This window comes from Erythrolamprus reginae, chromosome 1 (genome assembly GCF_031021105.1).
Source record: "Erythrolamprus reginae isolate rEryReg1 chromosome 1, rEryReg1.hap1, whole genome shotgun sequence".
Taxonomy (NCBI): Eukaryota; Metazoa; Chordata; class Lepidosauria; order Squamata; family Dipsadidae; genus Erythrolamprus; species Erythrolamprus reginae.
Genome location: NC_091950.1, coordinates 34374747 through 34392848, shown reverse-complemented (window position 1 = coordinate 34392848; position 18102 = coordinate 34374747). Strand labels below are relative to the sequence as shown.

General features: G+C 41.6%; 1 protein-coding gene across 1 annotated transcript; it reads right to left on the bottom strand.

The window, feature by feature from the left end:
• Nucleotides 1-8466: 8466 nt before the first annotated feature.
• On the bottom strand, nt 8467-12793 carry ARF6 (ARF GTPase 6). The gene is made up of 2 exons (XM_070749003.1): nt 12273-12793; nt 8467-12141 (listed from the first exon to the last, which is right to left on the bottom strand). The coding sequence occupies exon 2, from the start codon at nt 11677-11679 to the stop codon at nt 11152-11154; it is 528 nt and encodes a 175-aa protein (XP_070605104.1). The 5' UTR covers nt 11680-12141; nt 12273-12793; the 3' UTR covers nt 8467-11151.
• Nucleotides 12794-18102: the final 5309 nt, after the last annotated feature.

Sequence of the window (18102 nt, the reverse complement as noted above, 5' to 3'; positions counted from 1 at the left end):
ACCAACTCCAGTAAAATAGAATGGATTTTGCAAGCAAAACTATCCATAAATTGAAAAAAAATCACAAAAACGGGGGGGGCGGCACATTTATGTGCAAAATAAACCAATAAGGATTAATTTTTTCATTTCAATTTTCATATCATTGTGTGCAGAAATGTTCAGACTACTTTCCAAGTGAAAAAAGTTTTCAAATTGACCAAACATAAGCACTTCAAATGAAGTGTTTTCGGTCCGGGTCGTATGTGACCCGAACATAACATTAGGAACTTTTTTTGCTCAGCAAAAACTAAGCCCCCCACCCCCCCAAAAAAATTCTCATAGAGAGAACCCCTGAAATGATGAAAAGTCATGAAATTTCAAGTTTCAGATATGCAGGGAAAATTTTTTACAGGGACTCAAACTTGGCTTCGGGTCGCATACGACCCGAACAGAACAGCAGAAGACTCTGTTGACAGTGGAAACAATCCTTACGTTTCATCCTCTTGGGAGAATAAGGAAGAAACAGTGCCAGCCTTAAGAAGTAAACCACAGAATAATTTCTATTTTCTTTCCATCACTGTTCACCTTCCATTAAGAAATGAGCATAACATCCTTTAGAATTTGTAGTGCTTACATCCGCCTGTTCTTTATTCATAATAATGTGTGCATTATTTTATATTGGTATAGGCCAGGGGTCGGCAACCTGCGGCTCTGGAGCTGCATGCGGCTCTTTGGACCCTCTTCTACGGCTCCCTATCCCATCACTGGTTGCCCCAACCCTTGCCCTTCAATCCCTTGCCGGGTCTGAGAAGGTAAGGGTGATGGCAGGGGATGCGGAAGGGCCTGGGGCTGATTCTCCAGCACCTCACTCTTTTGGAGCTTCTTCTGGCTTTTTGGTGTTAGCTGTGCCTGGGTCACTTGGGGAGAGCACAATCTGCTCTCTGCCCTGGGACACTGGCCTGACCCAGCCACCAGCCTCACTAACACAAGGGCTGATGGGGTGGGACTGGGTCCAAGGATGGGATTTCGGAAAAGGGGATGGGCCAGCAGCACCCAGCCACAACCCCCGAGCCGGCTTTGGTGGGGACAGAAGGGCACGTACGTGTGGGGAGAATCTCAAGTGAGCACCAAAGCACAGCTCATTTAAGGAGGGTTTTAATAGGATGCAGAAAAACATGGCTATTCCAAGAATCAAAAAGAGTCTTGTCTAGAATAACTATCAAATGGCTTCTAGCTTCTGGTTACTAGATTATTTATTTTATTTTATTTTATTTTTTATTTATTTTATTTATTGGATTTGTATGCCACCCCTCTCCGCAGACTTGGGGTGGCTAACATCAATGATAAAAAACAACATGTAACAATCCAATTTAATAAAACAACTAAAAACCCTTATTATAAAAACCAAACATACACACAAACATACCATACATAACTTGTAATGGCCCAGGGGAAGGAATATCCTAACTCCCCCATGCCTGGCGACAAAGATTAGATTAGATTAGATTTATTGGATTTATATGCCACCCCTCTCCGCAGACTCGGGGCGGCTCACAACAATGGCAAAACAGTACATAGAGACAAATCCAATACCCACCAATCCAATTACAATTTTAAGCTAAAAAATTCATAAAAACAACCCCAGAATATATAAAAACAAGCACACTATCAATCAAACACCAGAACAACATGGGCAAGGGGGAGAAGTTTCAGTTCCCCCATGCCTGACGGCAGAGGTGGGTTTTAAGGAGTTTGCGAAAGGCAAGGAGGGTGGGGGCAATCCTAATCTTAGGGGGGAGCTGGTTCCAGAGGGTCGGAGCCACCACAGAGAAGGCTCTTCCCCTGGGTCCTGCCAGGTGGGTCTTGAGTAATTTGTGAAAAACAAATTACTCTTCCCCTGGGGCCCGCCAAACAACATTGTTTGGTCGACGGGACCCAGAGAAGGCCAACTCTGTGGGACCTTATTGGCCGCTGGGATTCGTGCGGTAGAAGGTAGAATTATCACTAGATCCATAGCAAGCACCAAACTTTAGTAGCACAGACACAGACACATTATAAATATTTAGGTATCTTTTTCTCTGAAGAATATAGATTTAGTATCAATCAGCAGTCTCTCAGGAAACTAAATGCATTCTGCATCAACTGGCAATTGGATACCCTAGGACTGCAACTCTCAAAGATTTAAAACATCTATACAGATTAGAATCTTAGGAAATTGTGGCCCTAACGTATCTGAAAAGTGTTAAATTGGGAATGAGAAAGGCTAATGCAGAGGATTTTATATTACATTATATTTTCAGTTTTAAAAAGAACTATTAACAGTGGCAGCTAAATATAATTCTAACATATAAGGATGCTTGAGCCAAAAAAACTCTCTCATTCCTTGTACATGAATACTTGGAGCCATCTGACTGACTGCTTTTGATTTAAATTTCAGCCCAGTGTTTTAATTCTTTCTTGTCTGGGCAAGAGTCATATTATTTAATTGAATATTATTAATTGCATGTTGTATACTTGTACTTATAATGCAAAAAACCTCAAACCTGCTTTTCAGGAAAAGTAAACCTGAAGCTGTTGGCTACCCATTTTATTATACTTTAATTCTAACGCAAAAAAGAATGTAAATTGCTCTACAATATTGAATACACTCTTAAACTTATAATATCTTCAGTATTGATTTTCAGGGAACTTAAATAGCAATGAAACTTTTAAGGTGCTATTACAGGATTCAGAATGAAACTCTGGCTTATATAATGTGGTAAAAATATCAGTTCATTATTATAGAAGATATAAAACATTACAAGAAATTTTGTTATGTGACAATCATATACTGTACACTTAACAAAGCAAAAGTATTACTGAATGAAATTGATACTATGTCTGAGCAAAACACAAATTTTGTTTTAAGATGCAATGGCTACCCTATAATGAATTGTATTTTTAATTATGGTTTGAAAGACTCCAACTGACTGCAATCATACAATGCTGTAAGCCGTGATGGGGAACCTATGGTATGCATGCCGGAAGTGGTAAACAGACCCGTCTCTCCAGGCACGCTAGCCATTGCTCATTGCTCACGGCTCTTCCAGGTTCCAGCATGCACATATGCTCCAGCCAGCTGGTCTTTGCATGTGCAGGAGTGCCAGAAACCAGAAGAGCAGCTCTCTGGCACATATGTGCACACCGGAAGCTGAGCTTCCAGTTTCTGGCACATGCATGCATGCTGGCTAGCTGGTCTTCATGCCCATATGCACACCAGAAGAGAGGTTTGCATGCGCTCGCTGGAAACTGGAAACTCAACTTCCCGGTGTGCACATGCATGTGGGTAAACTGCTGTTCTGGTTTCCAGCAATTCTGTGCGTGTGCACCGGGAAGCAGCTCTTCTGGTTTCTGGTTGCTCCCACGCAAAGGTTCGCCAACACTACTCTAAGCCATACATTGTAATTAACAAAGAAAAATGTCCAGATACCCACAACGTATCATGCTGAAATCAAACCACATTCTTCCTTAGTACAATTTGTGAGCCTAATCTATATACTATGCCTGTAACATTTGCAAAATATCTATTTATAGGAATTATATTCCTATTGGTGTTAAATTAATTAATTAATTAATTAATTTGTTTGTTTGTTTGTTATTTATTTGTTAGATTTGTATGCCACCCCTCTCCGTAGACTCGGGGTGGCTCACAGCAACAATAAAATAATGTACGACAAATCTAATAATTTAAAAACACTAAAAAACCCATTATTAAAAACAAACATACACACAAACATACCATGCATAAAGTGTATAGGCCTCGGGGGGGGGGATGTCTCAATTCCCCCATTCCTGACGGCAGAGGTGGGGTTTAAGGAGTTTACGAAAGATAAGGAGGGTGGGGGCAATTCTAATCTCCAGGGGGAGCTGGTTCCAGAGGGTTGGGGCCGCCACAGAGAAGGCTCTTCCCCTGGGGCCTGCCAAACGACATTATTTAGTCAACGGGACCTGGAGAAGGCCAACTCTGTGGGACCTAACCGGTCGCTGGGATTCGTGCGGCAGAAGGCGGTCCCGGAGATATTCTGGTCCGATGCCATGAAGGGCTTTATAGGTCATAACCACTTTGAATTGTGACTGGAAACTGATCGGCAACCAATGCAGATTGCGGAGTGTTGGTGTAATATGGGCATACCTAGGGAAGCCCATGATTGCTCTCGCAGCTGCATTCTGCACGATCTGAAGTTTCCAAATACAGGAGGGAACCAGCATTCCTTTCCAAAATTTCTCAGACCATAAATGTTTCACACAAACTCTGTTCAGATACAATGGATTTATAACACCAAGAAAGAATCTACAGTACTTGCGTATTCTACCTCTCCTTTGTTGTTGTTGTCTTGCTCTGACTGACGCAAAAATTCTAGTTAGATAAACCAGTTTTTCCCTGCATCAAAATCAGAATCTGATTTATAATAGATACTGAAGGGTTTTTTGTTTCAGTTGTTAAAAGAATGCCTGTTGTGTAAACAAGCACTGAAAAAAGGAAACAAAATAAATTACTGCAAGATCTATTCCAATAATCCCCATGAAGATGTTCAGTTGAACTAGCTAAAGATGACAATGAACCAGAGGAATTCTCTCTACAGACTCTTGTTCATAGAGTGAACCATGTTTTTAGAGAATGTAAAGTCATGTGATCAAATTTCATGCCTCCAGTTAATGCAGAACATTTATCACTTGTCCTTCTGAAGAGTACTAAAAAGAAAAGTGTGGCACTTCAAAGGCCAGCATAGACTTTGAGATATTTGAAGATTTATGCTTAATAGTTACTGACAACCATATATTGTTCTGCCATAACACAACTACCCTTCCATAGTTTATATTCAAAACTTTTGAGGAATGTGTTATCGTAAAGATTGAGGGCAAACAATTCAACAATCTTAGTCTTCAAAGAGAGTTTCAATGTCCTTCATAAGAAGTTTTGGTATGTGGCACACAGAGCCTCCCACAAGGATGATAAACATGACTTGAACACATTTAGTCTCCCTGGTCCAGAAAAAAAAAGGTAACTTAAGTTGAAATTATAACAAGCTTGCAATATCAGACAGTACTGTAAAGCAATTTTAAAACAATGAGGCAAAAGGTTACATATTCACTTATCATTCAGTGAAACAGTCTGGCTTGGAAGACTGTGGGTTTTTAAGACTAGATTAATCACTTTTGTGGAATATTTTGCTATAGGTTGCTGAGGCAATCGAGATAAATGTAAAATCTTGGCATTGTTTATGCTAAACTCGTATCAAGAAAAGCCACAAATTGGTATTTTCCAGGTTCTCAAATTTTCTCTGATTTCAAATTTATTTATTAATTAGACTTTAATGCCACCCTCCTTCTCAGACTCAGGGCGGCTCACAAGAATAAATACAAAATACCTAGAAATCTAAATCTAAAATTATTCTAAACCCCCAATTTCTTAAAATGCTACAGAGCCCAATAGAACCAAATTAGACATTTGAATGATGTAAGCCTAGTGGGGAAGGAGGACTGTAATTTATGTTCAAGTCACAAATTATATCAAGGCAAAGTAAAGGAGTCACAGATCCTCAGCAAATCAGTTACTGACAATGATAGCTGGAGATTATGAGACTCAGCGTAATTATGATGCTGGACCTCTTTCAACTCATCCTCTCTCCCAGCATTTTTGCAATGGGAAAAACTAGGCATTTCTTGAACTGCTGGAAGAAAAGTTGGATATAAATCTAACAATTAAATTAAAACTCTGATCTGGAAATGATTGTTTACAAATTACAATAATTTCACAATGCTACTCTGATTTTTCAGAAGCGTGCACCATTCACAACTGAAGTAAATGTTATAGAATTGTCGGAGGCTAATTTACTCTTGCATGTTTATCCCATGAAACCTAGCATATCTTGTGTGTCTATTGTGCCCCTTTCTGGATTGTGAGTCCTTGCACTGTCACTCAGGCCCTGGTCAGGTCAGGTCTGAACTGCTACAACATGCTGTATATTGAAGAGTATTGGGAAGTTATAGCTGGCACAGAATGTGAAATGGATGGCATATGAATTTAATACGTATTTGAACATCCTATAAGTGTAATTGCTGCAAACATTCACTCATATTGCAAATTAGTTCAATTATTATTAGCATTTGGTACCCAGGAGATCACAATGCTATCAGAGTAGTAATTTGGCTTGCCAAGGTACCAGCCTTGTTATAGGACATGCTTGTGCACTTCCCAAGGTGTACCACAGGAAGTGAATTGGCTTCACACCAGAGAGAATAATGTGCAGCTCTTTGTTGCCTTGTGAGTGGGCGTCGCAACTGGGAAGGTTAAGAGCTATCAGGAATCTATCTGCCTGCATAGAGGACCAGCTCATTTCCATTCTGAAATGGTACCCATCTATCTACTTGCATAGATCATGCTTTCAAACTGTTAGCGAATAAATGCTTGGGCGAGTAAGAGGCGCTCACCCTGCCATGCAGTGCTAGTGGCCAAACTGCCAGAGCTCCTACTGCATCATTAAGCCAGAGTTACTGAACCTAGTTCAATTGAGATAGTAGACTTGGCTGAAACTCATTCTGCTGCTTAATTTCAGTGCAACACTAGATACTGTATGTTTAAGAACCCACTTTAAAAAAAATTATGAGATGCAACCTGAATAATTATGGTTACAACTTCTGAACCAAACCTCAATCAACAAACCTAATTTTCTTACCTTATCTCTCATCTAAATATATAAATCCATTGAGATTTTTAAAAATTCCAAGAACAGTCTTTTACTAGACTCTTCAATGACTGTCATTCAAAAGCAATTCTAATATTTAATGCCAGTAAAGGATTTTGAACCAAGTAATGTTAATTTATAGATCATTTCTATTTTTGGCAAGAACCCAAATATACTTAAAACATTGTACTTCTAGGATACCTATAGTTATCCCATTTCAGGTATTTGTTGCAATTCAATTGTCTTAAATCATGGCAAAAACAATTCACAACTGATTCCTTTTCAATGTGAATATTATACAGCCTTAGATTTTTTTAGCATTTATAGAAAATTGTACACTTAAACATACATATTAACTTTTAAGGGTAAATCCTGAGTTGTTGGAATTATTATCCTTAATTACAACCGTCCAGATTGACTTTGATTTATATGTATTCATCTCATTTGATTTAGCGGTCATATACCTTGATAGGGTACACAGAAGATTTACCAGTAAATATTCAGAGGATCTTGCTGTATGCATCTTATTTTAGAAACTTCTGCAACCAAAGTGTCTCTTTCTAGTTTTTAATTATTTGTTAAATTTATTTGCTGCTTATCTATTGGACTATTCTAGGCGGTTTATGTTTTAGGAATAATTAGTATAGTAATTGCTTTTACTTTGTTAGTATTTTAACTCATATCTATGGAGAGTCTCAGTCATCCAGTTCATGGTTGTCCCAAAGGTGTTTTTCAAGAGGCAACTGAACATTTTGTATTTTCTCCAAAAACATTTCGTCTCTCATCCAAGAAGCTAAACATCTTGAAAGAAAAACCAGAAAGTCCAGTGGCCTCTTGAAAAACCACATTTGGGACAATTGTAACTTACTCATCTTTGATGTTCCGATCTACTCTCTTTTAGTTTTAATATTTAAGCACAATTCTAAAACTATTAGTGCTAATATCCTAATTTGATGACAACATAATAACCATTGTCCTAGAGATAAAATAAGATCAATGGGTGAATTCAGTGGCAGAAAGTATGCATTGCCCAGAACAGTCTATCTAATTACAACTCAGGGAAAAATATTGTCTGAATGCTGTGCATCTTTGATGGTGACATCATAAAGACAATACAAAAATGATTTGCATTACAGTGTTGAACACACAAGAACATACCTTTTGGCATTTCCATTATGACACCAACACACATATCATTTACTTTTCATCACCATCATGGATGTTGGTGCTGCAGATACTGAAGTATTAATCAGGAATAGATGTGCTAATGGCTGACTAGTTGAAATATGGTTTCTTAAATTCCCAGAATAGTTATAGTCAACCTAGTTATTTCCAGACCTCCTGATACAAATCTATCATCAAAATGTAACAAGTTTAATAGCAAGGGACTATAGGAGACACTTTGCAGTAATAAATAAGTTGTTTGCCATTCTTCCAGGATGTTTTTTGCATCTTCCTATTGTAATTTACAGCCTTGGTATTCTCTAGTAGTTTTGCATTCAACTATTAACCAAGCCTGATCTTGCTTAGCTTCCCAGCTCAGGCATGATTATCTGGATGCTGTTACTTGTTAAGCAAGAATAGGTTCCCATGTTTTAAGTTGTTTAACCAGAGTAGAAAAAGCTACATTTTAATTAATCAAATCCCTAATATCAACCTTTACCCATAGGCAAGAACTCTGAACGTAAACCACACAAAACCTGAAAAGCAAGCATTAAAACTTTTTTTCTTTCTCCCCCATTGAAATATAACAGAAAAAATGTGCTGTATAATTGTTTTATTTTCTGCTTATTAGTTCTTTTACCAACACTACAACCATATTGCAGACACAAAAATCCTGTTTACTTTATTTAGGGAGATCACAGTCTAGACTTATCAAACATAGTTAACACCATTCAAAAATGTATTTAGTTGTACTTTATAAGTCACATGAACACAGAAGTTGAATGTACTGATTTTGTTTAAGGAGTGGAACTCTAACAGATTGCATTTAATCTTGCAAGCTGCTGATCAATATCTAAAGTCATTTTTATGGCTACTTTGAGCCACAGAAAAGACAGAACCTTGTTTCTTTGGAAAAGGACACTTATAAATTTTTGTACATTTTGTTCAGTAGCAAAAATGATTTGATCTATTTGCCACATACTTCATTCCATATCTGTGATTTTCATCCAAAACTGTTGATTTAAAGGGGAAAGCAGAAAGTATTATTTTCAACCATAGAGAATCAGCATACCTGGAGGAACAAAATTAAATGACATACACAAGTTATGTATCCAACTTAATACATTTGTATGAAGATTTGATTCTGCCTCATTTGGAGAAAAGTACTACAAACTCTATACCAAAGGTAAACCTACCTAGGTTTTCACTGCAATTAGTTATACGAAAGTTTGAGAACCAGTAACAGATCTTCAAGTTTTCCAGTTTAGGCAACTACTTTGTGCTTGGCTTTAGCTATTCCAGAAGACAGTCAATTGTTTATGGACATTTCTCTTATTTAACACAATCATACTGTAATAGTTTAGTTCGTTGTTTTCATCTTATGTTTTAAAAGATTATTTTCTGAAGGAATGCTGCATTTTCTATTGAGATTAATTTCACTGATTTTATACTAAAATTGTTTATAGATTCATCTAGAATTAGGCTTTATTTTCTGTTGAGTGATGCTAAGCATTGAGTTTTAAAAAACTAATTCAATATAATTTTATCCCTCAAACATCTTTGGTAAAAGCTTTAGCTCACAATTTAAATAGAAAAAACACTGAAGTGTAATGCCCCAATTTAAACAGATACCCTTTAGAAAATGGGAATCTTCTTCTGGGTTTGTAGCAATACATTCCTAAAATTCCTCAGATGAGTGTTACTCCTTGAGGAAATCCAAAATTAATCCTTAAGGCTGAATAAAAAACCAGCTGTGTTACATTTTTGCACCCAGTATTAATACTTCATTGAAATTTTTATGCTAACCTGAATTCACAATCTCCCCTGAAAACTAATGAGTTATTTGAATGCTGAGATATGGCAAAATAATATGATTGCCTTCAAAAAAAATAACACGGAAGTTTACATTCATAGTCATTTGCTCACTCTCCACCCCAATCATTAGCTAACCTTCCAAAGGGATTTAAAAATGTAGACATCCAAGACAAAGTAAAAGTACTGCCAGAGTGAAAGGGTAGAACTTGCCTGTATCTGCCTGCATATGTTCAACGTGATTTTGTGTACAAAGAACCAAGTTTTCCAAACCCACTCAGTTGTTGCACTTAATTTAGTGGTATCCACAAACCACACTCACATCCTTCTTTTATTTTGATGCATTTAAGTTTAACAATTACACAAAAGCAGATAGCAGATGAAGGTTCCTTCCAACCTCTCAGGTTCGTAAAGCTGCATTAAGCCAAGTTAAAGATCCAAAACTATATATTATTTGAGATGCTTTTAAGTCCAATTGTGATACTGCCATCCTGTCTCAACTGTTGGAATAGTTTAACCATTCAAGTTTTGTGTTTTAAAAAACTGCATGTCACAGCTATGCTTATAAATTATTGCTGCATTTCATTGAATGAGATTTTTTTTTTGCACTAGAACTGGAAAATAATGCAATTAGTTAATATTGCAGCTGAAAAGCTAACAAATTGCAAAGTACAGGAACTGCGGTTTGACACCGTTCTCATATCCTGCATATGGTTACTATTTAGAATGGAAACTTATTTGCATTTTTAAGCATGCATGATATAACAACTTACTTTCAATATTCTGAAGTTATTGGCCAGATAACCTAATATCAGGTTCTAATGTGCAACTTTATGTTCAAATGCTACTTTTATTATCAATGGCCAAAAGAATTCAGAATTTTATTTCCTTTCTTAGTTAGATTCTTGCCACAAAGAGGACAGAATGCAGTTAATTCATTAACAGTGGTTTTCATTTCATTTTTACTAGATAACAGAGACCTAACATATTCTGTATCATGGCAAAAAGAAGCAAATTTACAGCAAAAATAAATGAGGGAGAAAACTATCAAACTTGAAAGCATACATTTAAAATAAATGATACATTTATCCCCAGAACCCAAATAAATGAAGTCAAAGCATTGCAACATTTGAGAAAAAATATTTTGCAAAGCTACAACATGTGTCTTCCCACCCTCCCCACATTGCTGGAAGTTTGCCACAGAAATTAATGCTTCTGTTCATTAACAGTTAAAGATTAGAGCATTTCTTAACACCAAACAAATTTTTTATTTAACTGGGAAGCAGTCAAGTGTGCAGAAGGAAAGGATGATAATTGGAGAAGAGGTGAGCAATCATTAAAATCCTATGGATGCTTAATTTCTGAACGTTTTAGTAGAGAGAATCATTGTTTTCTGGGAAGCCACAGTGTTCCTTATGCGTGCTAACTCTCTTAATGACTAGTAACAGTTTGTCATGGTTTAAAATAATCATTAGGATTTATAGTTAGATGTTAACCATGTCAGCCCTTCATAGAGTCCATCACCCGAGGTGGCACAGGATGGCTGAACATACCAATTCCTATCCCTGATTCGGGTCAGGCCCAGTTTTTCTTGGATCTCATGTGGCTTCATGGCATCAGGAAGGTCCTGCTTGTTGGCGAAGATAAGGATGATAGCATCCCGCATCTCTCGATCGTTGATAATACGGTGCAATTCCTGGCGGGCCTCATCAATGCGGTCCCGATCAGCGCAGTCCACCACAAAGATCAGGCCCTGAGTGCCTGTGTAATAGTGCCGCCACAAAGGCCGGATTTTATCCTGGCCCCCAACATCCCACACGTTAAACTTGACATTTTTATAAGTCACTGTTTCGACATTGAAGCCCACGGTTGGGATGGTGGTGACCGCTTGGCCCAACTTCAGTTTGTACAAGATGGTGGTCTTCCCTGCCGCATCCAAGCCGAGCATCAAGATCCGCATCTCCTTGTTGCCAAAGATCTTGGACAGTACTTTGCCCATGATGGTAGCAGGAGAGAGACAGGCATCCACAAGAAGGTAAGAGAAGGGTTGATGTTACACCCAGTGACAAAAGGGGAAAAAAGACACCACACCACGCTGCTGGATAGAAGCCAAATGCAAGCTGAAGTGTTATTTTACTATAAACCACAACCAGGAAGCTCGTCAATCTGAGCTATACGGGGAGGACAAAAGGTGGCCAAGGAGGAGCAACCACCCTGCAGGAAGAATGAGATGGTTGGGAGAATTGAATGCAAGTTTACTGCCACCTGAGGGGCGAAAGGACCCCCCTGGAGACCCCTCCCAGAGAACGGGGGCGGAGCTGGCTCAGAAGAGGGCGGGGCTTCATGGGGAAGGGCGGGAGAGCCCGGCGTCTTTCAGTCAGTTCCTCTCAGGGCGGGCCTGGGCGTCCCCCCCCCTTCTTTTTTTTCCAGTTCCGAGACTCTCTTGAGCGACGGTGGGCGGCTGTAAAGAGACAGGGAAGAGGGGGGGGGGAGGAGGAGGACAACACAGTCAGTCAGAGGGAGGCTCCCTGAGGTGCAACGTTGAATGAAGGGGGGGGGGGAAGCCGCTAACCCTTCCCAGCACGTACTCACCTCAAGTTCGCGCCGGCTCCTCCGCACGTCCGCCTTTCCGGAAAGGAGGGGAAAAGGCCCGCCTTACCCTTTTCCCTCACAAACTCGCCGCCTGGCTAGGACTGATTCGCGGACGACCGTCTTCCAAACACGCAGGCGCATACCTCGGGCCGGCCGACCCTTGCGAAAGACAGCCCCGCCCACAGCTAGGAGGAGTGTACCGGGGAATTTTAAAGGCCACAGCGCACGCGCGAGTTTTCCTCTCGGCGACGGGAATTATCGGCAGACGCAGGCTGGGAGGCGTGTCCAAGAGGGCGGAAAGAGACCGTCAGCCGCTCCATTGGAATGAAAGGCGTCAATGCTTGCTCGGTTAAGTTTTCCGGCTTCAAACTTAAGCTATGCGCAGGCTCGCCAGGATTTTTCTTGAGCATGCGCAAAGAATCAATTCCGCCCGAGTTCAACTGCGCAAGTGTTAAAAGAGCGGGCGAAGAGCCTTACAACTTTTTTTTAAGGGGTAACCTCCCCTAATCCGCATGCGTGGCACTCCCCGCCACTTATCAAAAATTTAATCTGCGCTTGCGCTGTTTTGCCCTCCCACTTTTTTTTTTTTGCGCAGTTGCATTCCCAGCCAATCGTGGAAGGACAAGAAAAACACGCGATCAGAATTCACCTCAATTGCCCGACATAAAACTACGCAAGCGCACTATCGTCATTAACCTGGCGTGGGCCTGCGGTAGAGCGCGCATGCTTGGTAGAAAATCTTGAGTTGGTCTTGGAATGCGAGTATGCGTAATGTGGAAGCACGGCTCTATAAAAATTAAAGTAAAATTTGCGTCAGGACTTGCGCATTAAACTCATTTTAAAAGGATTGAATGGCGCAAGGACTACAAAGAATAGGGTCGGGATTGATAATTATGGGGTGTGTTTTTTTTGGAATTGCATTGGCGGCACAAGCCAGATCTAATAGCATTTGAAGTTTAAAATTTTTTCCCGCTTTGATTTTCAACTGATTTGATGAAACTTATTTCCGGCTTCTATGTTTTCTGAAAATTTATACCTGAAAACCGATTTTCTTTTCCGTGCATATGGATTTTGTATCTCCTCTTCCTGCACTGGTTTTCTCACAGGAGCGTTGCAACGTTGCGAACTTCATAAAATAACAAATTATCTTTATTAGATCATTTGAAATATCAATGCTTGAGTTGGTTGGAGGACTCTTAACAAAATAAAACAAAAAAACCCCCAACCAACGCCCTACCGGATGTATATTGAAATCACAAACTGGAAACCACTTAGGGATTTTTTTAACGTAAAAAAGAAAATGATTTTGGGATTTAGGATTTTGATTAGAAAGGTTATAGGAATAATGTAATTTTAGAGAAGTTGGATTAGGATTGTACATATAACTGCTAAGAGAAGATTGAAAGGCACTTTTTAATATGCATTTTCATGTTTTCTGTTTTTTCTACCTTTGTTTTTACTCTTCATTTACAATATTTTTTCTTCATTAAATATGTAAAATATTTTAATAAAACTACAGGGTTGTACATATATCTGCTAAGAGAAGATTGAAAGGCACTTTTTAATATGCATTTTTCATGTTTTTTCTACATCTATCTTTTTACTGTTTACAATATTTTTCTTTCTCATTAAATATGTAAAATATTTTAATAAAACTATTTTAAAACAATTTTCAGTCAAAGTTTATCTATAAAGCAACATGGGAAGTAGCAAGTGTTCAGATAGATTTTGCTAAGTTCTTTGATGGCTTCAGGTTGAGCCGAGTCTTTGAACTTTTATGATATGCTAATAAATGAGGTTACTAAAACCTCATTTAGATAACTTTAGTATCTGAAAAAAGGTATGCTGTAATTTAGATAATTTTAAATCTTTGTTGACCAATCAAAAACCTCTAGGTTCTTAGGGTTCTACATTATTTTAAATATTGAACTCATTCCCATATAGTATACCAAATTAAGTTATTAATATATTTTAAGGGAAAATAGACAATAACATATAAAAATTGTATAGCCATAAATTAGGACCCCTCAATGAAAAAGCCCCAGGAAAGAATTCCAAGTATTAGCCTCTACCATCCTAGCCTGATTGAAAGCAAATGTCACTGAAGAATCTTCTCATGTTATCAGGACATTAATGTATAAAGCCAGGGCCACCATCAGGAATTTTGGTGCCCCATACAGCCTAAGTATCTGCCCCCCCCCCCCGCCACTTTAAAACTATTTTAAGTCGCCAAGCCACTCCATCCCCGGGGATCATTTCCCGCTTCACGCCAAGCGAGGCGGTCCCATAGGCCAGTGTTTCCCAACCTTGGCAACTTGAAGATATCTGGACTTTAACTCCCAGAATTCCCCAGCCAGCGAAGCCAGTTGAAGTCCAGATATCTTCAAGTTGTCAAGGTTGGGAAGCACTGCCATAGGCTATTTCAGGAACTGGGTTAAGCCGATTGTGTGGACTCGTCCAGGAGAAAGAAAGAAGTGGGAGTTCTTCTTTTCTTTCTCCTTCCTACCTTCTTCCCTCCCTCCCTTCCTTCAGTCCTTCCTCTCTTACTCTCCCCTTTCATAAGTTTCCTTGCTTCCTTCCTCTGTTCCTGTCCCTTCCCCCTTTCTTTCCTTCCTTCCCTCCCTCCATTTCTTGCTTTCCTTCTCCTTCCTCCCTTCTTTCCTCCCTCCCTCCCTTCTTTCACTCCTTCCTCTCTTCCTCTCCCCTTTCACCTTTCCTTGCTTCCTTTGCACCCTTCCTCTGTTCCTGTCCCTTCCCTCTTTCCTTCCTTCCTTCCCACCCTCCGTCCATTCATTCACCCATTCCTCTCTTGCTCGCCCCTTTTACCCTTCCTTCCTTCCTTCCTTCCTTCCTTCCTTCCTTCCTTCCTTCCTTCCTAGCTCGCCCTCGCCTTTCTTCCCTTCCTTCCAGATGGGAGTGCCCCCTCAAGACACCCGCCTGACTGCTGGTACCCTGCTTTTTCTCTCCCCTCGTCCTTTCCAGCTCCTCGCCGGTGGCAGCCGGGTGTGGGATCCCCCTCCCCTCTCCCCTCGCTAGAAAGCACATGGTTTTTTGTCAACAAGAAGGGAGAAGTGCCAAGGAGCCGTAAATAAGCCTCGCTCCGCCTGACCGATGCCAGGAGGATCTTTCTTTCCCTTGTCACTCCCACTTCTTTCTTTCTCCTGGACGAGTCCACACAATCGGCTTAACCCAGTTCCTGAAATAGCCTATGGCAGTGCTTCCCAACCTTGACAACTTGAAGATATCTGGACTTCAACTGGCTTCGCTGGCTGGGGAATTCTGGGAGTTAAAGTCCAGATATCTTCAAGTTGCCAAGGTTGGGAAACACTGGCCTATGGGACCGCCTCGCTTGGCGTGAAGCGGGAAATGATCCCCGGGGGATGGAGTGGCTTGGCGACTTAAAATAGTTTTAAAATGGCGGGGGGAGGCCAGACACTTAGGCTGTATGGGGCCCCAAAATTCCTGATGGTGGCCCTGCAGAAGGAGAAAGGAAAGGAAAAGAAGGTGAAGGAAAAGAAAGGAAAGAAGATAGAAGGAGAGAATATGCAAAAAAGAAAGGGAAAGGAAAGGAAGATAGAAGAAGGACAGAAAGGGAACGGAAAGAAAAAGAAAGCAAAAGGAAAGGGAAAGAGAAATGAAGGGGGAGGGGGAAAGGGAAAAGAGCTAGAAGAAGGACAGAAAGAAAAAAAAGGGAAAGAATAAGGGAAAGGAAAAGGAAAGGAGAGGAGGGAAAGAGAAAGGAAAGAAGACAGAGGAAGGACAGAAAGGGAAAGGGGTGGAGTGGGGCGGAAGGGCTGAAGAGCCAAGTCTCAGGATCTCCGGGATCCCTTTGGATCAGGCAGTGGGTCCCGCTGGTTCCCCCTCTGCCCAAAGGGAAGGGGTCGCCACGGAAAGAATGCCTAGATTCGGGGGTTGAGAGGGGAAAGGGGGGTTTCATTTCAAAGCCTGATCTTAGCTGGCCTGCCCTAACTTGTGATGGGGGGGGGTTAAAAAAAGAGAAAAGAGAGAGAAACGGAGGGGTGGGGGTGGGCTGGTGAGGAGAGAGAAGGCAACTCGTATCCCCCTATGCACAGCTGCTCCCAGTCCAGGGAGAGGGCACAATTGAGAGGCGCCCTGGATACTAAGCGCTGGGTTGTCTCCAAAGTAAAAAAGCTCCTTAGCTGCTGGCTGACCGTTTGATTTATGCAGCTCCGGAAGGCGGTGCTGATTGGCCACTGCAACCTGCTTGTTTCTCTCTCCTCGCCCTCCCTTTGCCTCATCCCGGTTAGCCTGCTGGCTAGCACAACAACGCATGCGCAGATGGTTTAAAAAAACCTTAATTTTTAAGAAAGATGTGGTCCTGCCGATCTGCTAAAAATGTCATTACCCCCATAGCGTTCCCTCCCCCCTTGTGGACAGCAGCTCGTGACTAGGTCTCGGGTGTTGCGGGCGGGGGCAGAGACAGAGGGTCACGGAAGGAGAAAGGAGGGGAAGGGGGTGGATGGGCTTCTTGCTCTGGCTGGGCCTTCACTCGCCTGCCTGCCCTGCCTGCTAGCCCCCGGGATTGGGCCGTTCTCAGGCGGCATATTTGGCTGTGGCTACGTGGCCGGCTTTGTCCCGCGGGCTGGCGCTGGCAGAGGCGACAGTGACGGATTTAGGGGGGAACGGGGGCGGATAGACAGGCTTGGCTACCTCCCCCCCTCGCCTTTCTTTTCCTCAGCCAGTTCCGCGGCACCGCTGAGCAGCCCCCGGGATCGGGTTGTTCCCGGGTGCGCCTTTTTTTTTTGGTAACCCCCATGAACGGGCGTCCCCTGGGGCTAGGGGGCCTCTGTTCGGCAGTCCACCCGTTTTTCTTGCGGAGTGCCCCCCCCGATACTCTGTCTCCTTACCTGGCCAAATTGGCGCCTCCCTCCCTCGCCGGAAGAGCTGCCCATCTAGCAGTCCCGCTGCCCCATTGCCCGGCAGGGGATGATGGGCAAGGGACGCCTTGGGGAAGGAGGGCAGGGCGGGAAGGGAAGGAGGGGACTGGTGGGGGTTTAGGAAAGGGGAGCCCGCCGGGCACGAGGGAACGCTGGCCGTGCGGGGCTCCAAGGCCAGCCTTGCAGCTCCTCGGCGGGAGGAGCCGAAAGCCACCGGGAGAGGACTGGGCTCAGCAGGAGAAGCGCCGCCCCCCCCCCCATTATTCAATTTTCCCGGGCCCGGTACGCCCCTCCCAGTAATACCCGTCTATCGGCGGCTCTGTATAAAGCTGGTCCCTTTACTATGAGCATTTGGTGGGGTTTCCCTTGGAAGGGAGCCTCAGAGGAATCCCACCAGCGTGAAAATGGGCGCTTTGGCTGGCAAAAGGGGTGAATTTTGGGCTTGCACACATTAATCGCTTTTCCATTGATTCCTATGGGAAACATAGTTTCGTATTACGAATGTTTCACCTTACGAACCTCTTCCTGGAACCAATTAAGTTCGTAAAACAAGGTATCACTATATTTAATGAGTATTTGGACTTTTAAAACCAACCCTTTGCATTAAGCAGTCATTCTATAATGTTTCTCAGCTGGAACTACATGTGATATCCTACCACTTTCTTCTACAGTACCAGTAGTACTGTAGAATTTTATGAATTTTTAATGGATTTAAAATTTTCAATGGATTTAAGCCCCCTTTGAAAAGCCGTGAAGTAGTGAATCCGCAAAAGATGAACCGCGAAGTAGCGAGAGATTACTGTATTCTCCACAAAGTCCTGATTAATACATGCCTTCAGCCAGCAAAGAGATACAAGTAGCATACATGGAATTCCATATCTGTTGACCAGAACAAAGCCAAAAAGAAATCATGCTACAACAATTGCCAAATT

Coding starts and splice junctions, on each gene's coding strand:
- ARF6 (XM_070749003.1), bottom strand. CDS start 11,679: ATGGGCAAAGTACTGTCCAAGATCTTTGGCAACAAGGAGATGCGGATC.